The sequence below is a fragment of the Anolis carolinensis genome, chromosome 1 (genome assembly GCF_035594765.1).
Source record: "Anolis carolinensis isolate JA03-04 chromosome 1, rAnoCar3.1.pri, whole genome shotgun sequence".
NCBI lineage: Eukaryota > Metazoa > Chordata > Lepidosauria > Squamata > Dactyloidae > Anolis > Anolis carolinensis.
The window spans coordinates 58,098,676-58,122,262 of NC_085841.1; the positions used below are offsets into that span (position 1 = coordinate 58,098,676).

A 23,587-nucleotide genomic window follows, 5' to 3' on the forward strand; every position below is an offset into this window, starting at 1 on the left:
AATGGAGGAGGGGCTGGTTAGCTCGGAGGAGGATGAGATGGATTGGACTCGGGTGAGGGAGGAATTGGGTGCCACTGGCCATGATGGGATAGAAGATGAATGGGGACCTTCAGGATTAGACCCATGGTATAGCTGGAGGGATGGGACGGGATCCACAGCTGGAGATGCTGTGGGGCGTAGTCAGAGGTGTTCCAGCTCTGATGAGGAAAGTGATGAGGAAACGCCCGGGTTAAGGAGGACAGCTGACAGTGATGAGGATTTGTAACTGGCATAAAATGGGGCTTGGGAGCAATTGCAAATTGCGTTGGGCAAGGTAATCTGGACGAACGCTTGGGATCTGTGTGGGACGCTTTCCTGAAGACTGGTGTGTTTTCGTGTGCTGATACGTAAGTTGTTTTGGAATTCAGGGTCAGACGGCGGGAGGAATTGTGTGGGCATTTGTTTGTGCAAACCTGTGCTTACTCTTATTAGCTTGACCTTCCGTCGTCTTCTTGACGGACGCCATCTCCTGCTTTGAAAACTCGGACTGAACTGACCACGGCTTGTCTTCCCCCTTCTTGGACTTGGAAACTACAAACGTCTGCTTCTGGCTTTGATCTACGGAAAGGAACTGGGTCTACTCTACTGCTACAATCCTTGGCTGATCTGTTCGTGTTGGAAATCCTGTCTGCTGTGTGTGTGGGAGCGACGCAAGTTACTCTAAGCACAGTGTTGGCAGCAGAGAGGAATCTGCTGCCAATTAGTTGCATTCTTTTGTATCTTTTGTTCCTCGGCTTTTGTTTTGTTTATCCCCAGGCTGAAGCAAGCAGTTTGTTTTTACCCGGATTAAACTCCGGTTTAATCCGGTTTATCTTTTGAACGTTTTTCCTTGTCCCTTTTTGCTCCTAAAGGCTAATACTGCCTGGCCCTTGTATTTTACGGGCATTTTTGAGTTCTGTAATCCAATAAACTCTGTTATCTTGAATCTTGTGGCGTTCTGTCCTTGACATTTTCAGTCTTAAAAAGAAGGCTGAAAAACTAGGCTTATACTCGAGTATATACAGTACTTTGGCAAACTTAGTTTTCTGTGAAAGAAAAGTGCATTTTACTTTTAGAATTCAATTACAAGATATGCTTAAAGTCAGACACTCTAGAAATCAGATTTTTGTTTATGCATTCTGCCTTCCTCTTCTTCTCTCCATATGTATATTTGCATATATATGCATATGCAGATAAGTATATCTGCATGTGTGATTGTGTGTGTATGTGTCTATGTGTTCAGAATAGGAGGCACATGGTGCAGGAGGAACTTATTCTGTCCAGCAGTGACCAGTCTTCCAGAGGATGATCACAGTATGATAACCTCTTTATGTTGTTACAGAAGCTCATTAAGCTTCAACCCTATTTTTAAACATGTTCTTAAATACCTTCTGATTTTTTAAAAGCTTGCATGCTTTCAATCAGATCCCAAATTACATATGGAAAAAGAAGACTATGTTTCAGAATATCATAACAGTCAGGATGTACCCTGGGCATGGCCCCATGTAAGCCGCCCCGAGTCCCCGTTGGGGAGATGGTGGCGGGGTATAAATAAAGATTATTATTATTATTATTATTATTATTATTATTATTATTATTATTACTACCCAGTATGGTTGCTGTAGAGAGATCTGACACACACAACCCCCAGGATAAAGGATGTGGGAATATTAAATATACCGGTACATGTCAATAGAGGGACAGCAGGGAGAAAGATTACATAATTTTCAGATATTTAAAAAGCTAAGGAGAGGCAGAACTGGTTTATTAGTGAAGAGTCAATATCAAAGGTATTCAACCAAGCTACTAAGACTTACTTCCTATCTACAAAGCGACAAGTTACAGAAGTAATACACAATATTTATGTAGCACTGGGGTATGTTCATTTCTTACATATAATATTTATCCCATGTGTATCTGCCTTTAAAACAAGTCAATATTGTTAAAAACAATACTAATAGATATGCTTACTCACAGGTAAATTTCACTAATTTCAATGGAAATTAATTCCAGGTAAGGGTTTATAGAACTGTAGCCTAATAAACACTGAAGTTCATTTGTGTTTTTGGACCATGGTCTATGCCAGTGATGGGCAACCGTTTGCATTTGGTGTGTCAAAATTCACCAAAAAACCTAGCATGACTTGGATGGTGTGTCACTTTGGGGGAAAAAACCATAATTTTGCAATATGTATAGTTTAAATAACAAAAATGTATAATTGTAATATATAACTGTATACTATTTACTACCATTATTTCCATGTACAGCAATCTATGGTACTTCTTGCATTTTCAACTTCACAAAGTTTCCACACTGATTTCTCTCTATTCTAGTTTCAGTATAGTCATGACTAATGAATAATATAATAATAATATAATATAATAGTAATAATATATTATACTACAATAATAATAGAATAATAATAGAATGATATAAAATATATTAATAGGATAATATAGTAATAGGATATAATAATTATCTATCTATCTATCTATATAAATGTACTGTTCATTTGTAGGACAGAGTAAACAAAAAAAACAACTGGATGAAATGACACCAAATTTGGCCAGAAAACACTTAACAACCCAACAGATGACCACTGCGTGTCAGCAAAAATGGCTAGATGTGTCAGTGCTGACACGCGTGTCATAGGTTCACAATCACTGGCCTATGCATTCATGAAGAAGAAATTTTAGCAAGACATGGGTTGCACCTCATGATATTTAAAAATAATGTATTTGCTAGGAGTCTCAAAAACGTGATCATGGGCGCTTTAAACTGAATTATATGGGGGAGGGAGATGTTTATTTAGGATTGCTAGCACATACTGGATACCTGCATCAGACATTTTTCTGGGTGTATTTCAAATGAAAAGCAACAATGAACCCCAAACAAGCTACATACCTTTCAAGTCTTTTTTAAGCTTGCGGAGATCCTTTTGAAACTCTTCAAACTTTAACTGAGAAGCTTGAAAAAGATCTTGGGGCTCTGGAAGAGGGAAGATGCACTGCTCTTTTCCAGCATCCTGACAAAGCATAAAATAAATATGGTCAATATATTAAAAGAAAATGAAGTAGACACTATAGTGCTTAAGTCAAATATGATGTCCAAGACATACAGTAATACACTCTCATTACTCTACCACTCTCATTACTCTACTCTACTCTACTCTACATAACACTACTATGCATCAGAGTATCATAATACAGGCAAATTAACCATGAAATATCACTTAATGATTTAGTATGTGCTGATGGGAAAGAGGAGCCAAGCTTTGTATTATATTTATGTGGCTGAAGTCTTCAGATGAGTGGATGAGTTGTATGTCTCCAGCTGAGAAACAGGAGGAGGCCACAAAATATATCTTATTACATTAAAATATGAACTCAGTCTCATTGTCTGTCTTCGTCAAGATTACCAGCAGTATGACTCAGGCTTATATCTGTACAGTTATATACAACGGGGGGGGGGGGGGGGGGCGGAGATGGGGACGGACAAGATGTGACATCCAAAAATTGAATTGAGACTCCAATGAGCCCTAGCCATGGTGAATGATGAAGTGTGACATATCACCAACATGTTGATGACACCCAACTTCTACTCTCACTTTATCTAATCCTGGAGAGCCAAACTAGGACTATATGAAGGAAGCACACTGGTGTCTCTGTCCAGCCAAGATACAGGAATTGTGACTGGAAGGATTATTTGTACATCTGAATAGTATTCAGCCCACTCTGAAAAAGGTAAGATTCAGATTCAAAATGTAGAAGTACTCATTGATTTATAATAATTGCCATTAAATATCCATGTGGTTCTAAGTACCTTTTACTAGTTGAGGCTAATAAACCACTTGCAACTCTTTCAGGACAGAAATAACTTCATCATTGCTATATTCCTTTTGGAAGTCATCGTTTAATGTGTTTATAAATGACAGTTTCTGAAAATACTATGGAAACTTTGATTAGACCCAAACAAGGTGGCAAGATTGTTAAACATGAATGGATTCATTCATATCAGACTTTTGTCATCTTGGCTGGCCTCTGGTCAATTTTTCAAGTACAAGTTCTGATTTCAATCCATAAAGCACCAAACAGTTTGACGCCAGGTGATATGGGTCATTTCTTCCCACCCAGACAGTGAGGTAATCTTTGGTAACCTTTCTCCATGTCCTTTGCCAAGTGAGGTGTAGCCACCAGCACTTTGTTAATGAAAATTTCCATCAGAGAACCTTGTCTGGCAACCATTCTGCATTCTTTTCAGGAAGGACTGAATCAGGCTTTTAAAAACATTTTTAACAACCTGTTGCTGATGAATTTCTATTTTTTTATTTTGGTGACCTTTTCTTTTTTGCTCAATACTGAATTTGTATGTTTATGGTTGAATAATTATATTGATATATAATGGTTGGATGATAGATTGATATTTTAGTGGAAGTCACACAGAGAACTGGTTATGGAGCAGCATATGAATGTCACAATTCAATAAATAAACCAAATCACATATGAAGATAAGTGGCAATTCAATAACATTTGAATAGCTTACCCTGACAGCTATTGGTCGCTGATGTTGTTTAGGTGAAAGTCTAACTTTAATCCTCACAATGGTTTTTGCTGTTTTTTATCCAGTTTATTTCACTTCAAAATCACATTTAACACATTAAAATATATTTATCAAACTAAGCCAAGCAATCAAGTGAATCACACAGTGTTTTTCTGCCAATGGAATTCCCACTCCTCCTTTGTGGTTTGTTGTACTCTTCAAAACATTTTCTAGAGGTTTGGAAAAAAAACTCAAGGGCATATTTTCTGATGACATGGAAGGCTGTTGGAGGAAGGAGATGAGGAAGTCCACAGCACATATCTGCTGGAAGAATGATGGACTTCATCCATTGTATTCTTAAGGTGATGAATCAAACTCTAACATTTTAAAAAGAAACAAAATAAGACAGAGGGCTTTATTTACCCACCTCATCAAAATTGCGCAAGTAGTAGGAGACAATGTATGACAGAAGACTTCTGCTGTTGTCCTGTGTAGAGGCAAAATTAAATTACAATGTTTAAATACATCCATGTATTAGATACAGTAGAGTGTCACTTATCCAACATAAACGGGCCGGCAGAATGTTGGATAAGCGAATATGTTGGATAATAAGGAGGCATTAAGGAAAAGCCTATTAAACATCAAATTAGGTTATGATTTTACAAATGAAGCACCAAAACAACATGTTAGACAACAAATTCGGCAGAAAAAGTAGTTCTATACGCAGTAATGCTATGTAGTAATTACTGTATTTATGAATTTAGCACCAAAATATCATGATATATTGAAAACATTGACTACAAAAATGCGTTGGATAATCCAGAATGTTGGATAAGCGAGTGTTGGATAAGTGAGACTCTACTGTAAATGCTAGAGTTGTTCCTATTTTAGTTTTATACATTTAATTAATCATTAAGCTAGAAGGTAAAGGATATTTGAAAGGGGAAGAGGGCACCATGATTGCTCTGATAAGAATAAGAGCTAAAGTGCATGCTAAAGAAGGATTGAGGCAAAAACACTAACCTCACATGCATGTGCACAGTTTAATGAATGTTCTATACCAGTGGTTCTCAACCTGTGGGTCTTCAGATGTTCAACTCCCAGAAATCCTAACAGCTGGTAAACTGGCTTGGATTTCTGGTGGGTTGAGAATCACTGGTGGGTTGAAAATTACTGTTCTATACAATATATGAATATATAGTAACTAACTAGACAGAATGAGCAAGAAATTATAGTAATTTTTCAGTCTCATTGGGTTTTTCTGCACTCCATGAGTACACACAAAGTGTAACTACTAGCATGATGGATTTTATATCAGTATGGTATAATCTGCTAGTAGAATTATGGTCTGCATATAATAACGATCATCATATCATATGATGCCATAAATAATTCCTCTTCTGTTTTCAAAGTCTATGTTTAATGAAAGATGGAAACTGCATTTGCCCTTGGGACTGCCTATCACATGTAAGTTTAACAGGGAGACAGTACATAGAACATGCAGGAACACATAAAACTCCTGCATTCTCTATCACTTCTAGTAAATAAAGGAGAAGCAGCAAGGAAGATTCTATTTTTGACCAAAATGTTGCAATACCTCATTGGCATTCAAGATCTGGAGAGCAATGATGAGGAGAATTGGAGGCCTCAGAGCAGTCTGATCTAGATGTTTTAGAGGGGATTCACAGAGGATAGATATCCTATTTTTTCTCCCTTCCTCTATAACTCTCAATGACACTGGAAAAATAGCTAAGGGGAGTAAGTTTCCAGTCTTTCAAAACTCCAACAATGGATGTAGTAGGGAAAGGAATAATCTCCCTTCATTTCCACTGGGCTCCATTGTTTCACTACTAAAAGTCCAGCTTTGGATACTACCTATTATTATTTGTTATCTAAAGAGAATGATTCTTGGTCTTGTTCTTATATGTTATATAGTTCCTTGCTCATGTGGAAAAAACACCTTATTTTCCCAGATTGTAATTTTTTCAAATGTAAATTGATGGGCTCATTTGTATTTCAGATGTAAAGGAAGATGAAAATTATCTATATGTAGCACAAGTATAGAAATGAAGAAAAAATAAAATATCAAACTACAGAAGTTTTCCTTTGTACAAAAATATATTGTTGATTCTAAACTATTGAATCTGGAGCCTATCTCACAGTACACAAACATGCTTTAAGTAATATATCCATAACAGATGTGTTCAGCTTTCCATTTAATTAATAAGATAAGCATGAGGGACTTTGAGTTAAAGACTACAATGTAAAAAAAAATTGTGGCAACTGGAACAAAGGAATGGAAGCTAAACTTACACTGCTCTTGACATCTTTCAGTTTGGGCAATATGTCTAATCCAAACCCATCCGCCTGTCCTCTTGTTCTATTTCCACCATTCATGTAATTTCCAAATGCAAGGACCAAGCCTAAAACCCGCATAACTCCTGAGCCACTTTTCAATGTCTGAGGAAATAAGATGTAGACAAAGGTCATATTCAATATTTCAGAAACAGTTCATTTCCCTTTTTTATATAAAAAGTAACACAATTTACTTTTTAGAGAGCACAATTTTCAGAACAAAAGAAGTTTAGCAGTACATCAAGCATCCTAGCACACTGAATTTGGTAAGTGTGATGAGATTGTATGGAATCTCCCCAGAAAAAGTTTTTGGTGGCATTCATTTGGGGACAAACTCTGTGAGGCACAACTTGATGTATTGCTAAACCTCTTCTGATCACATGACACATTCAATGTCTGATATTGCCACAATGTTAATCCCATTCATGGTTCTTTAGCCTTGAAGACCAGAGTCTAATGTAGTAAACAATTACAATAATCTTCATGGAAAACCACAAAAGAACTGCAAGCTTCCCTTGCTAACAAAGTAGTCCTCTTGCAAAAAAATTAAACAAGAATTTTACCTGTGACAGTAATAGAGTAACAGAGATTGAATCACCTATAGAGATAAAGCTCTAGAACTCAAACACTTGGCATAAAAGTTCATCACAGAGGCTTCTCTCTGTTAGCTAAGCATTTTCTAATGCAAAGAGATATCTGGCACAATGAAACCATTCAAACTCTACTTCGGCAATCATGCTGCTATTGCAGTCAGAACTATAATACATGCAATGCTCTTAATAAGACAAAGCCACAGATCCTAGCCTGTCTCTCAGACAGAGATTTCTTGATGTATTGCAGACAAAAAGTAAACACTAATTAAAATTCTAAACAATTGCACATGCTTTGCATTTCAGGAACATTGTCTGCAAAATTCTTGAGACAATTAGAAGGAAATTACAGAGGACACAAGCAAGGAAGTAACAGCAGGATTTTGTAGTTCTAAATCAGTGATCTTCTTAGGATCAAACCAAGACTTCTGCTTTCAACTGCATGGATCAACCAATTTTAGTCTGGCTTCATTTATAGTGCTGGATTTCCCCCCATGATTTAAGTTAGCACTAGGGCCCAGGTTGTGGCGCAGGCTGTTGAGCAGCCAGCTGCAGCCAGCTGCAACAAATCACTCTGACCAAGAGGTCATGAGTTCGAGGCCAGCTCGGAGCCTGCATTTGTCTTCTGTCTTTGTTCTATGTTAAGGCATTGAATGTTTGACTTATATGTGTAATGTGATCCGCCCTGAGTCCCCTTTAGGGTGAGAAGGGCGGAATATAAATACTGTAAATAATAATAATAATAATAATAATAATAATAATAATAATAATAATAATAATAATAATAATAAGGTTGTTAACTGAGCTGAAATGGAGTTTGGATGCCATAACGAGCTGGGGAACAAGAAACTGAAGCTGAATACTAGTAAAACAGAGGATTTGTGGCTTGACGGTTCTCAATACAGGAACTGGGTAAACAGAATATCTTTCAGGGGATTTGTCCCCCCTCCATGGGAACAGGTGCATAGTTGGTCACAGATGAAATCTGCACCTCAGAATGCTAGAGGCAGCTTTGACTGGTCCATCCATTTCCATGGATAGGGATAACTTAACTGCTGTAGTCCAAACACTTGTTACTTTTTGATTAGAAGATCACTCAGAAGCTAAGGTTGTGTAAAACAGCAGCTAGATTGCTGGCCAGAATACCATATGAATTCCATGAAACACCCTTTTTTAACAGAATGGCACCGTAATGTACTTTCAGTCTGAAAATTTAGGATGACATGGAAAGCCCTAAACAGCTTGAGACCTGGGTACTGGTAATATGTGGAAAACATATTCTTAGCTATAGCACTCCAGTTGTGGAATGGTTTCCCTTTGGAAGTCCAGTGGCAGTGATGCTGGTATTATTTCAGCAGTATATGAAATGGCACTAAAGTTCTGGTCAAAAACCAAAGACTACTTGATATACTCCAAATATCCATATACATATTGTAAATTTTAACCTTTTATACATACTGTAATCTGACAAATTTTGCAATATAGTGTTCCCTCACTTATTGTGGGGGTTATGTTCCAGGACCACCACAAAAAGTGAAAATCCACAAAGTAGGGGCGCTATATTTATTTTAATAATTAGACATTATATTAGTAGTTAGGTGGCCTTTCTCCCCTTCAGAAGCCTTCTTCCTGCGCTTCTTCTTGCCGGTGCCTGCCAGTGTCCCTTTTGCGCATGTGCCTCCCTCTCGTCGGCACCCAGAGTGGCCTAGCTGGACACCAACTAGAGGGAGGGCACATGCGCAAAACCAAAACTTGCACTTTTTGCACATGCGCCACCACTCAGAAAAAAACTCATGAAGCAGTGAGGAAGCGAAAAGCGAACCACAAAAAAGGGAGGGAAAACTGTACATATATTTAATCTAGTTCAATTATATTATTGTTTTAATTTTGTTTTAAACTGATAAAATAATTTTTACTTATATGTTGTCCTGAAATGTTGTGCAGAGCACAAATGTCTTAATAAAATGACTAATAGATAGATAAATAGATGTTAGAGCTTTGATGTGCTTTCCACATAACATTTCAAAAGTGGGTTATAGCAGGTAGCCATGGTGTGAGAAAATACAAAGTGGGAATGCACTACTGTATTGTCACTTTGCACATGAAAAGACCCATTTTCAGAAGGTTGTATCTTCACCCAATACCACTCTTCGTGGCGAACACCCAGTGAAGGATTGTTGGGTGTTTTTCCTTGCAATTTTGGTAAGGAAAGGCTTTCATGAAAAATGTTCCTGTTCTGCCACATTTCATGGTAACCAGTTAGGATGAACTTTAGCAGGATAATATTCATTAACTGGTTCCTGATTGGTTATTACCATAAAGAGAATAAGCAAGAATTTCCTAACTGGGAGAGAATGGATCCAGAGAAGCTGCAAACAAGAATGAAAATGCCTTAAAAAAAACAAAACCAATAAGGCTAGGGGTGGGCAGTATTTTAATGTTTTTTTTTAAAAAAAAAGCTTTATGGATGTTTAGAAACAAACAATCAAAGTAGACTAGTGTTCCCTCACCAGAAAACCACAGCCATGAAGGTCTCACTTCTAGAGAACAGCTTGGAATGCACAATGCACATAAGAAAACAGTTCGCTATTTGAAATGATCACAAAGGTTTTATATTAACCTCTTCAAAAATATTTCTAAGTATGATTGTCATTTTCTGAAGGAAAAATGAAAAAGAACCCTTTAAGATGTGATTACTTTAAGGCATGTTTTGCCATTGTTACTTAATTTATTCCATTGTCATAAGATTACTGATTACCAATTATACCAGAAATATAGCTGCCCCAAATTAAGGCACCCATTGGAGGAAACAAAACAAATAGCTTTTGTTTGAAAATTAGAAAAAGGAAGCAATGTCTACTACAAAGACAGTAGATTTTGCTTTGGCACAGGAAGAAGGTACATTATTCTCGAAAGGTTGATGTGCATTGGCTACAGACTCATGAAGTTATATTTCAGCACTGAAAGCCAAATCCTAAGACTTGCTTTGATCTTGAAGCACATTCATAAAATGTTCCATTCAGCAGGACTGCTATCCTTCACATTTAATGAGTGTTTAAAGTAAATAAAACTTTTGAAATATGAGTATCGCTGAGCAAGAAAGATTAAATATCAGCAAATCTAGCTCTCACATCAGATGGTCCAGAACGTACCTCACACAGCTTCTGCAACAATTCAAGTTTGCTACGGATGGAGGAAATGCTTTCAGAAAATGTTGATTGGAACAGGATACAAAAGACTCGTTCTGAGAAGTTGGGAATTAGGGATAATTCATAAAGAAACCTGCAGAAGTCAATGAAAATATTATTTAGATCTATTATTGAGACCCCTACTTATATAGCGTTCCACAACAAAGCAGATCTAAGTAGTATAGCATGTTTTAATACCCAGTCAACCAATGAATTAAACTGAACCAGAACCGGGTCTTAATTTTATTTTCCCCAATGATTATCTGAAAATCTCTGTTATAGAAGAACAGAAAGAACCAGTTAAACAAGGCAAAATTCTTAACAGCTTTGAAACCCAACAGAGTTTCCTCTCTCCCCTCAAAAAAGCTGGAAAGATGGCAACCCATTCCCCATTTTTGAAACAGCAAAACCATCTCCTCATTCACCAAATTGATCGCTTCCATTATGTATGCATGTGTAAAAAAAAAAATCTTACTGGCCATTGCTTTTATAATGGCCAGTCTATCATTTCAAGGGTCCTGATGGAGTGTTGCTTTGGAATACCGCAGCATCATGACTCCTGAGTTATTGTTTTGGATGTAAACTCTGTGTAAGCAGTAATATGTAGTAATGACACCGTTTTTCCTGTTCCTAGTATCCTATTGCCCCAAAGTAAAGAGAGAAAAGGAAAACAGAGCTGGTGGACTGATTAGCCCTCTGAAGGGTTTGAGTCCCAGCAAGCAATAATGGAAACTCAATGGTCAGACAAGGGTTGGTAGAAAGGATTTCATGAGTCAACAAAACAAGCCAATGTTGTACATTCACCAGAGCTACTAGAACCCATATTCAGAATGACCACATTGGGGCAACTGATACATTTTCGGATTTGTACAGGTCACTGTACAAAGTATGAGCCTGGGAAAGCATTAAACAGAAACTGGACTCCTTCCTTTTTGTGATTTGGATTTGATCAACATATAATTATGTGATGCGAAACAACAATAAATGAAAGGAGGCAGCATAGTTGGTCTCCATTCAATGAGCTTTACACATTCATTGCAATAAAAATATCAATACAAATGAAAAATAAATTAGAAACGTATTTGAAGTAAAAATTATTCTGAATCTGAAACTGTAGTAGGAAAACAGTTAACACAAAGTTAGAGAAAAACAGGAAAAACAGAAATAATGATCACTTAGAGCCCAAAAACAGGAATGTGTTCAGGGGAGAAGTGACAAGCAGTGTCACTTATTGCAATGAACCTAATAGAAAGAAACAGGATATCTAGAAGTATACCACTGTTTTTCTTAAACCAGTTTAAATAATGTTCCTTGCATATGAACTGGAAGTAAACTGGATGGTTACCATACACTGAACGAGTTACTGAATAATAATAATAATAATAATAATAATAATAATAATAATAATAATAATAACAACAACAACAACAACAACAACAAAAGATCTCAGCTGGCATTTGGAAACAATAGACATTGACAAAATTATGATCTGCCAACTGCAAAAGGCCACCCTGCTGGGATCTGCGCGTATCATCCGAAAATACATCACACAGTCCTAGACACTTGGGAAGTGTTCGACTTGTGATTTTGTGATATGAAATCCAGCATATCTATCTTGTTTGCTGTGTCATAATAAAATAATAACAACTTTATTTTTATACCCCACCCCACCTCTCTGAAGGGACTCAGGGCGGCTTACATGTTCTGCCCAGGCAGAACAGACAATATAAAAATGCAACAATATAATACAAATTAATAACACATAAAATCATAAAATCACATATACAGTTAACATACTGAGATAACCAGTTAGTTTGATCCAGACCACATTCATTACAACTGAACCAGAGCCAGAATCTCAGCCAACAAATGTAATGATTTCAACTTCCTGCAATCAACATGCTCTGTACACAACATTCTTACTGTTCAGGTTTATCCAAAGACTTGGCATTCTCCTTTTCTTTACTTGACTTGCCATGTTTTTCTATCTTTTCCAGTTCATCTGATTGTGCTCTCTTAAAAAAAATTAAAGAAAAATGAAGACATTCTTATAGATATAAAGTAGCAAAAAATATTATTAATAAATAAACAAATGATACTTATTGTAAAGTTATTGAATGCAGTTATGATTTCCTAATTCTCTCTCTCTCTCTCACACACACACACAAACAAATATCTGAACACTTATTTGTAGTGAACTGATTTCGCAGAAAAAGTGCTACATTTAAAATGTTTGATTCATCACAAGATATCTCTAAGTACCATTCTATAATTTGAAGACATCTGCCAATTCAAGTGTATACTAAACAATGCAAGATCTTCATAACTCCACAAACTCCCCAATGCTTTTAACTGGCCAAGCTTGTATATTTTCTAAGATCAAATGACTTTCTAAAGCACTTTCCTGGAGTCAGTTGTATCACCTGAATGAAATTGGACCCTTCTAAACACACTTAAGAATAAAAAGCGTAACAAGCAAAATCAAAGGTTTCTAATGTTCTACTTTATTCTAATGTAGCACAGATCCTATGTAAAATCATACTACGTAGTTTGGACAATAATATTGAAATTTTAAATATATGCAGAAAATCTTTATTTGAAGTGAATCAAAATTTTTATTTTATTGAGGATGGACAGAGGATAGTAATTTGTCACTTAATTTTTTATCAAACCACAGGAGTTAAACCCCATACAATAAAATGCATTTTACCTCTAAAATATATTTCATTAAAGTTAAAACTGCTACAGTCAAAATCTCTTCTTGGTTTAATATGCAATGCCTTTCTGTTAATACACCATTTTTTCAACCATGTTCTGTTCAAAGGGAAGGAGTATTACTTTATGGATCAAAATGTTGCAACAGGAGAAACCAAAACAAAAATATGTAACCCGTCCATCTACCATTAAGTTACTATGGAAAAAAACATATTTAACATCTGATAAACCTCATATATAATATGAGCCAGAAAAGTACAACAGTTTGAGTGTTGCACTATGGTATTAAACATCGATTTTAATGAGATATTGAACTTGGACATCCAAATGACATCCAGAGGCTTCTGGTCCATAATGTGGGGATAAAACAAGCTAACCCAGAATTGAGTCCCTTCTCGGGTTGGGGAAGGCGGGGTAAAAATGAAGTAAATAAATAAAATACTCCACATTATGAGAAGTTGAGGAATGTTCCAGAATTTTTATATTTATCTCATTTTACCTGTTTTCATTGGTATATTTTATACTGTTGTGAGCTGCTCTGAGTCCCAGTGACAAGCAATACATAAGTCAAATAAGATAAAATAAATAATAAATCTGTTGACCTAGAGAAGCCAGCTCACACCAACTACAAATCTTTCAAACAGACATGATCTAAGGGCCTGCCCAAAGTATTGCAAAAAAGTAAGATCACTTACAGCAGACATATATTCTAAAATGGTAAGACTACATGGAGAATTACAACATGGAGCTGCCAGATATTTGAATAGATTCTTTGCTGATAAATTCCTAGCAAGTACATACTTCATTGCAGGTTCTGGGAATTCTCAAAGCTAAGTTAAACTATGCATGCTTTTGCAGCAAGGTGTAGAATTCACTACCAATGTAAATGGCATTAAAAGAAAACTGGATAAATTTATGGAGAATAAATTTAATCAATGACTACATGCTACTTCCAGAATCAGAGGCAGTATGACTCTGAGTACCAGTTGCTAAGTAATTGGCCTACGATTTTATCACCTGTTGTCTCATTATAATCAAATTGTTTAAGCAAGCAGAAACATTCCATTATTGGAATGATCTCTTTCACACCTTGGCACAATTGTACATTTTGACACACCTGGCACTCAGCACATGCATGCTGTGTTTTTTCTATTTTTCTTCATTTCCCCCCAATTTTGTTGCAGTTGTATAGATGTATAATTCTACCTCACAATACAGAGATTGCAACAGGAGGAGATTATCTCACAGGGAAGAACAACAAAACAAGAGTGATATTGGATCCCCATCAATGAAAAGAGATGATTCCATCACAAATCAAGTACAATCAGATTACAGGCCCCATCATTAGGTACTTTTATCATACAATAATTAAACATTAACAGTGCCATATGATAAAGTCCTGACTGAAGTGAACTTCCAGAGGTGTTTGATTAGTCACTATAGAAAAGGAATGCTGGACTAGATAGGCATCTGCTATGCCCTAAACCAATAAAGTCTTACTTCAACAAGGATGAAAAGTTATTTAAAATCTATAAGCTTTTTGAAAGTTTAAAAGAAATGGTATGGGCTCAAAGATTTTGATCAAGTCCTGCCCAGATTTGTATCAGCATAGGTAGACATAGTAAATAGACTTTGAGTTTATAATTTTACATCTATTAGATTGCCATTTATGTAGCATAGCAGCAGGTTTCTTTTTGAAAGTTACTTGGTTGAAAAGTTATTTAATCTGTCTGTTTTTGAGTTCCAAAACAAAAAACGGTTTTCACCTAATGTCCAACTTGCCCCAGACCAGTGGTTCTCAATCTGGGGTCCCCAGATGTTTTTGGCCTTTAACTCCCAGAAATCCTGACAGCTGGTAATCTGGCTGGGATTTCTGGGAGTTGTAGGCCAAAAACATCTGGGGTTCCACAAGTTGAGAACCACTGGCTTATATGGATGGCTTTATGTTGTATGCTGATTGTTTCAATTGATTTTACATCATTCGTTTGGTTATATAGAAAGTGTGAATAATCTTTAAAGGATGCAATTTTAAAGACTTTTATGCATTGGGAAAAACATTGAAAAAAATTCTTTTGAGAATAGAAGAAATAGTGAAAAAATGCATCTCCATTCCATCCTATGTCTATTTATAATCTTCCCAAGAGAACACCTAACATTGATCGTTTTAATGTCATGGGCAAACAGACACTCTGGCTGAACTCTTCTATGAGCAACCAGACATAAGCCAATGCTCTTTTTGTATTTTGTGTTCTGTTCAGAAGCTATCAGGCAGCATGAATGACATAGCTGCTCATAAAGAGCAGTAATAGAACAACTCTGTTCTGCTTTGGTCAGAGTCATCTGGAATACTCTGTCTATTTTTGGGCATGTCAGTTCAACAGTGATATTGACAAATAGGAATATCTCAAGGGAAGAGGAGAGCAATCAAGATGGTGAAAGGCCTGGAAAACAAGCAACAACTTAGGGCAACTGAGAGGTGACATGATTGCTCTCTAAATATTTGAAAATATGTTTTGTAGAAGATAGATCACACTTTTTTCTGCTGCTCCAGACATTACAAGATAAAACAATATATTCAAATTACATGAAACAATTCTACTTAAAAATTAAGAAGAACCTTCCCGACAGTAAGCAATGTTCAATAATAGAATAACCTGCCTTGGATGATGGTGCACCTTTTTCCTTAGGGGGTATTTGAAAAGAGATCAGATGGCCATATTTTAAGAGTATTTTAGTTTTATATACCTGTGCGTAAAGAGTTGGACTAGATAATCCTATTGAAGTATATAATTCTATTATGATTTTATAGACAATAATTAGAAGTCCACTGCCTCTAAACATCAGAAGGTTTCAAATTATACGATTTGCAATTGCCCATATATTTCTTTTTTAGAAGTAAAAATTACATTGGAAAATGTTCTTGGAAAAAATTATGAAATTTTAAACACATTTTCAGTTTTGAACCATAATGAATGGGGTCTTTATATTATTTTCTTGAGCAAACATTCTTTTTATTTAATACATGAATGGACATGGCATCATCTTTCATGAAGAGATTTCTATCCATTAAAAATTGTGCCAAAATACATGTGTTTTAATTTGTCATAGTCATGACATCACTTATAAAAATGAACACCCAATCATTTTGGTAATGTATTATTTATATATTTCAACTCTTCTTAGCTATAGAGAAATCTTACATCTTTCTTTTAAACAAGTGAACAGCAAACAGTGAGAAATTAAGATGGGTTGGATACTTCATCAATAATGAGATAATTTTTGAAAACTAGTTCGAATTTGCCTATTTATAGAATGATGAAGATGGAAAGGTAAGTTTTCCTCTTTGAAACCATTTCCCAGTCAATCATCCAATCTTATCTTAAATTTCCATCCATCTTGTAGTATTGAGGCTTGGTGCCCCAAAAATCTTTAGTATCTCCCGGTATATTCCAATCAGACACTAGAGGTGAGGAGATTTAAATTGCAATAGTTTAATTTGCAAAATACAATATTCAGTGTGAAACAGGAACAAAGTGCTACACTTGACTGTTCTGCATCATGGATTTTATAGTTGACCAAAGTGGAGTAAAGTAAACATGCATACACTCATACAATCAAATGCCTCCCTCTTTCCTGTCTGCATTTCTCCCTCCCAGCTCTGTTCTTCATTTCGTCTTCTGTCCTTCTCCAGAGTTTCTTGGTTCTCTTTGTTCCAAAACAATCCTGTTCTCCAAAACAATTATTGTGCGCTTCCCCCTACCTGTGCTTCCCTCTCCCATCTATCTCCTTCATGTCATCCTGATCTTTCTTCACCTTTCATACACTTTTCATTTCCCACTATGCTAGCAATGCTATCTTTTCCCAATTCAATATACATATTGAATGATATATTCTTAGTAATATCATCCTTGCTAATTCCACCTTCTATCTTTTTCCAACTCTTTCACTCCCTACTTCCCTCCCTTTAACCCATTCTCAAAACATAATTCTTATAAAATTCACAATTATAAAATCCCACTCTCTTCAGTAGTTCGTAATTAAAGTTCCTTTGTCTGCAGCTGTCATTTAGGAATCTCATGTTTATTATTTGTATATTTATTTAGTTATTTATTTATTTCCATCATTTATATGCCGCCCTTCTCACCCGAAGGGACTCAGGGCGGCTCACAATCTGGCAAATTCGAATTATAAGTATAGAATTATATTAATAACTTTTTGTATATATACTATAAAAGTGTAAGTAAAGCAACTGAAATTATTATCTCTTTAAATAAATGTTACTGTAATTATATGTCCAGTCGGAATACAGAAATTCCATATGAACAAGAGGATGCAGGAGAGAAACATTCATGGTCTTGTAACGCAATCACATTTTTCACTATCCTGAAGTAATACAGGTCAATAAGTTTAAATAAACTGCATGGGCTTTTAAAAATGGAAAACAAAACAAAGAAATGACTAAGATGTATTTAGTAACTACACAGTTTAACAAGACTTTAATTCTTCAGTAAACAGGAATTGAGCCCTCAGGATTCTAGCTTTTGAAATTAGGGTGTGTTTAGACTTGGAGGCTGCCCAAATGTCTTTCCCATCTTGAAGGAAAAGCACCATGCCAAACATATGTAATCAGCAAAAAGTGATTACATTTTGAAGAAAGATCATAAAACAAATGCTCCCATATGTTTCAGAGATCAAAATGAAATGTCTGAGAACTAGCACCACAATGTTTCAACTGTGCACTAAAGAATTTTCAGATCTGACAATTAATGCAATGTGTGAAAAGCAATAGGAAATGGCCATGTCACTTGATAAGGCATATTGAAGTCTAAAGCACAAAAATATCATGATTCTTCTTCAGGCCATACTTTTTAAAAATGAAATAATTTATCTTGTCTTAGAAACAAGAGGTGTAGGTGGCAGTTAACTGCAAAATGACCAACAGGGATGTTTTCATCCCAATTTTTAAACACTTTTATGGGAAACCTACGCTCAGATGGTTAGTATTTGAGTCATGATTCACATAGCATAAAGCACAGTAGTGATGCTGGCTGGCAACTATAGCTCAATTCTCCATTAAGTTTAATTTTCAAAAGTGTCATCAGCTATAGCTGTGTAGGGTTTCAGGTGAGTTTCATATTTCTTACTGAACGGGATTCATTTGTAAAGGTTTGGTTGATGCCCAAAACAAAGAAAGAGTTGTCCAAGGCAAATTAAATCAAATCCTTTTAAGATTTATTGGTTTCTTTCAAAAGGACTGTACTTCAAAACATAGTGATGAAACAAATCTCTCTTATAACTTTTCCATCTAGACAAATAAAATGTGTCATTCCAGAAATGGGTTTCTACCATTGCTTCATATTTTCTCCTCCAAGAACCAAACAATATTTTGCTAATAATGTTTTCCAAGTATTTTGTTTGTCAAGAAAAGTGACTTCTGATATGGTTCCAATCAACTCAGAGGGCCCATAAAAGTGACCTTGTTCAATTAATTTGTGGGTGTCTGTCTTATGCCGAGATGCGTGTCCAATCTCCTCTCCCTCTTGTTCTTGTTTCTAGATTTTTTATGTCTTTCAGTCTTCACAGATGTCCTTCTGGTTCCTTACCAACATCTCCTTTGGATTTTTTTAAAAAACTTGTTGACATTTCTATTAAAGAGTAGTGACAATTCAGCAAGGTGTAGTGATGGTATTGCTATCCATGTTTCCTTGGAGTGAGATCTCACCCGCCCACATTCCCTAATTCTCCTGCAACACCTCCTTTTATGTACACAGTGTGCAGACAGGTTGATGAAAACTGGTGGGAGAAAGAAGGAACTGTGTTCTACTGGATTTGTCAGAAAGGAATATAGTAGTGTTTGAAAGGAAAATTGCAAAATCACTCAAAATGATTTTAACTGGATTAACATCCCAGAACTATAAAGGCTACTCTTAAAAAAAACCTGCAGTAATTATTCTAAAATTTTGTAAGTGGTTTGTTTAGCCACAATTCTGTAAAAATGACAGCATTTTGTTATATGGGCTCTTTTTGCAGTGGTGAGGAAAGGATTAAAATGACCTTTGCTTGCATCCTGCAGTGACTGAGATGTATCACAAGAGGAAAATTGCATCTAAGCTTTTGTTGTTCACAGTGGGGAACAATACATTAAAGCTATATCTCACTCCTCAGTCACTCACCCACTCTCTGAAAAAGAGGCTCAGCAAGAGTTACAGTGGAACATGAGCAGTTTCAACATCACAAGCCATTCTCATCACTGGCATGTGTTATTCTCTCAGTTAATATTTGCAGTGTTTTATGGAAGTGTGGCAAGTAATTTTAAAACAAGAGCTATGAAATGGAAACAAAACTAACACATAATAACTACTTCAGTTACAATGAAACTGTTGCATCTATACAGATTATTTTGAGAGGCAAAACGTAAAAAATAGTATCACCACTTCTCAATTTACTAAGCTCCATTACTAGCAAGCTTTTCCCCTAAAAGCACAGTCCTTCTGCTTTTGTATGAATGATATTTGAATCAGAAAATGTTTAATCTAATCAAGCACCCAACCATATTTTTCTAATCAAAACATTAGGTGTTTCAGATCAAGCCAGGATAATAAATCAACTTTAAACTATGGTTTAATATCATGGCTTCTTCCAAGGCTTCCAATGAAGAGGAAGCAGCATGGAGGTGGCCAAGTATTCCAACAATTCACTGATATTGTTTATAAGCTGTCAACTCTGATTGCTATACCCAATTTTACACTGAAAGTTTTCATTCAGTATGAAATATTACACAGTAAATTCAATCAGAATACAAATTAGCTAACACATAATGAAATAAATGTACCAAACGGATTCAGTACAAGTTTGACCTCATTAATCTATAAGAATATTTTTTTTTCATAAGGTACTTTTCTGTAATGCTAGACAGCATGTCTTAGGATATAAACTAATGAACTTTGGTAGGATATCTTAATATTCCTCTGGATTATGTAGGTTTTTCAGAAGTTTCCACTTCTGGCCTTTGTTCTGTTAGTGCAAGTCCATTAAGACAATTATTTATTAAGTTCAAGTCAAAAGCATTGCATAAATAAATAACACTGGTAAAATAAAGGGAGAACAAGCAGCTAAATAATTTTAGACTAAAAACGGGCAACAGTGACCACACTGTCTGTAGCTTTAAACAGTTCTTTCTTTGTGCATGAGGCAGGGCATTGCGGGCAAGCATACAGATGCGGAGTTGCAGGGTTGTTGTATGTCTTTCGGGCTGTGTGGCCATGTTCCAGAAGCATTCTCTCCTGACGTTTCGCCCACATCTATGGCAGGCATCCTCAGAGGTTGTGAGGTATGGATAAATTAAGTAAGGAAAGGAAAGAATATATATCTGTGTATAGTCCAAGGACAAGTCTACATAGGGACCACCAAACGCAGCGCCCAAACAAGAGTCAAAGAACATGAAAGGCACTGCAGACTAATTCAACCAGAGAAATCAGCCATAGCAGAGCATTTGATGAACCAGCCTGGACACAGAATACTATTTGAGAACACAAAAATGCTGGACCATTCTAACAACTATCATGTCAGACTACACAGAGAAGCCATTGAAATCCACAAGCATGTGGACAACTTCAACAGAAAGGAAGAAACCATGAAAATGAACAAAATCTGGCTACCAGTATTAAAAAACTCAAAAATCAGAACAGTAAATAAAAAGCAATACTCTGAAAACAGAGGATTTCCAGACATGAATCAACCAAGGGCAGTTAACGACTCTAAACAAAGGATGCCCCAGAGGCAGGAAGAAGACAGCAGATAAGCTTTTCAATGCTAATTAAAGTGATTAACTACACAACATTCACACTGACCTCTCTCACCCTAGACTTTCCACAGATATATATTAACCTCTTTGCTTAGTTTTCTCCATACCTCACAACCTCTGAGGATGCCTGCCATAGATGTGGGCGAAACGTCAGGAGAGAATGCTTCTGGAACATGGCCACACAGCCCGAAAGACATACAACAACCCTGTGATCCCGGCCATGAAAGCCTTCGACAACACAGATGCGGAGTTGTTTGGTAGTGCCATTTTGCCAGGATGTCTAATGATCTGCCAACTCCACTTCTAAGTCTGTTCAGGGACGTCTAAGTTGCCCATTCAACTCAAGACAGTTAATTTAGTTGTTTATGCACTGTGTTTTGTCCTTACTCAGACAGGACAAGATCTGTTTCACACTTGGAATACTGTGTCCAATTTTGGGCACCACAGTTGAAGGGAGATGTTGACAAGCTGGAAAGCGTCCAGAGGAGGGCGACTAAAATGATTAAGGGTCTGGAGAACAAGCCCTATGAGGAGCGGCTTAAAGAGCTGGGCATGTTTAGCCTGCAGAAGAGAAGGCTGAGAGGAGACATGATAGCCATGTACAAATACGTGAAGGGAAGTCATAGGGAAGAGGGAGCTGCCCTCTTCTGCTGCCCTGCTGACTAGGACACGGAACAATGGCTTCAAACTACAGGAAAGGAGATTCCACTTGAACATCAGGAAGAACTTCCTCACTGTGAGAGCTGTTCGACAGTGGAACTCTCTCCCCGGGGCCGTGGTGGACGCTCCTTCCTTGGAGGCTTTTAAGCAGAGGCTGGATGGCCATCTGTCGGGGGTGCTTTGAATGCGATTTCCTGCTTCTTAGCAGGGGGTTGGACTAGATGGCCCATGTGGTCTCTTCCAACTCTACTATTCTATGATTCTATGATTCTATGATTCTATGTTTAGTTTGTGTACTGATGGTTAACATCAATTCATTGGTAACAGTCTTTAAATTCCTACCTAATGTTTTCTACTTCGTCTGTACTTTAAGAATTCCCTGTCATGGCAATACATTCAAGGCAATTGATAGTTTTCAGCAAAATATTCAGAACTGTTTTTCAACTTTAATTCAAAACAATTAGTAAATGTGTATTTTTCTTGTTACTCACATTTTCATAAAGGGCTTGAAGAGTCTCTAAGTCAACCACAGAGTTGTCCAAGTTCACAACAGCTGTGGAAAAGACAGACACAAATGAAAAAGGATTATATGTCAAAATGATAATCCATTGGCAAAGAAAAGACTAAGTACAGTAGAGTCTCATTTATCCAACACTCACTTATCCAACGTTCTGGATTATCCAACACATTTTTGTAGTCAATGTTTTCAATACATCGTGATATTTTGGTGCTAAATTCGTAAATACAGTAATTACTACATAGCATTACTGCGTATTGAACTACTTTTTCTGTCAAATTTGTTTTATAACATGATGTTTTGGTGCTTAATTTGTAAAATCATAACCTAATTTGATGTTTAATAAGCTTTTCCTTAATCCCTCCTTATTATCCAACATATTCGCTTATTCAACATTCTGCCAGCCCGTTTAGAAGAGTGAGACTCTACTGTACAATAGTTTTTTTATGGCCTGCTGGTCATGAAGTTTATGACTTAAGGTTTACTAAAGCCTTGGGAAGTGCTGCATCGACTAATAGACAGGGATCCTGGTGGAGCCAGTTGTCAAATGTTCGGAAACTCATGTCTGCTTTCTCCTAGAAATCTCATATAAGGTCCCATGAGTTTGGCAAAAGTCAAAGAACAGAGATAAGCTTTATATCCAAGGTCCATGAACATACTAAAAGTAAGTTTGTTGCAGTCAAACACTCTAGTGCATATACACCATTTTGGCTTCACTCTTAAATGGTTCAAATCCACAAGACAAAGTGAGCTCTTGTCTGTCAGCTCTAGCTTGCGTGAGAGAAGCCTCCCAGCAGGATGGTAGCACATCCCAGTGTCCTCTGGGCTATGTCTCTGTAGTCAGCTAATACTCTCACACCAGAAAAAACTTGCAGTTATGTTCTCAAGTCGCTTCTGACATGATAAAAAAATCAAAATAAACTTCTTAAATGGATTAATCCATATATCAACCAGTGCTCTTCAATATGCCTTATAAGGACTGTGCACAGAAATTTCAGATTTAATTCTTATATGTAAAAATGCCTTTCTGATCCTGAATCAACATCTATACTATACCACAGATATCTATCATTATTCTTTTTATATGTAAAAACACCTATAATAAGTCATTTCATGAACAGTAATCTCAACTGAACTGATTTCAAAAGGAAGGAAAAGATTATTATGGTTAACACATTTCGGATAATTCAATAGGAAAAAT

General features: G+C 36.3%; 1 protein-coding gene across 2 annotated transcripts in view; it reads right to left on the bottom strand.

Annotated features, from left to right (window-relative positions):
- Window positions 1–23,587, bottom strand: part of fmn2 (formin 2) — a 242,202-nt gene that overhangs the window by 71,913 nt on the left and 146,702 nt on the right. For both annotated transcript variants that reach the window (XM_062975121.1, XM_062975120.1), the window contains exons 9-14: window positions 22,361–22,422; window positions 12,614–12,705; window positions 10,655–10,784; window positions 6,871–7,017; window positions 4,985–5,044; window positions 2,923–3,043 (exon numbers count right to left, since the gene is read on the bottom strand). In XM_062975121.1, the coding sequence (XP_062831191.1) occupies window positions 2,923–3,043; window positions 4,985–5,044; window positions 6,871–7,017; window positions 10,655–10,784; window positions 12,614–12,705; window positions 22,361–22,422 (612 nt within the window). The remainder of the gene's footprint in view (window positions 1–2,922; window positions 3,044–4,984; window positions 5,045–6,870; window positions 7,018–10,654; window positions 10,785–12,613; window positions 12,706–22,360; window positions 22,423–23,587) is intronic.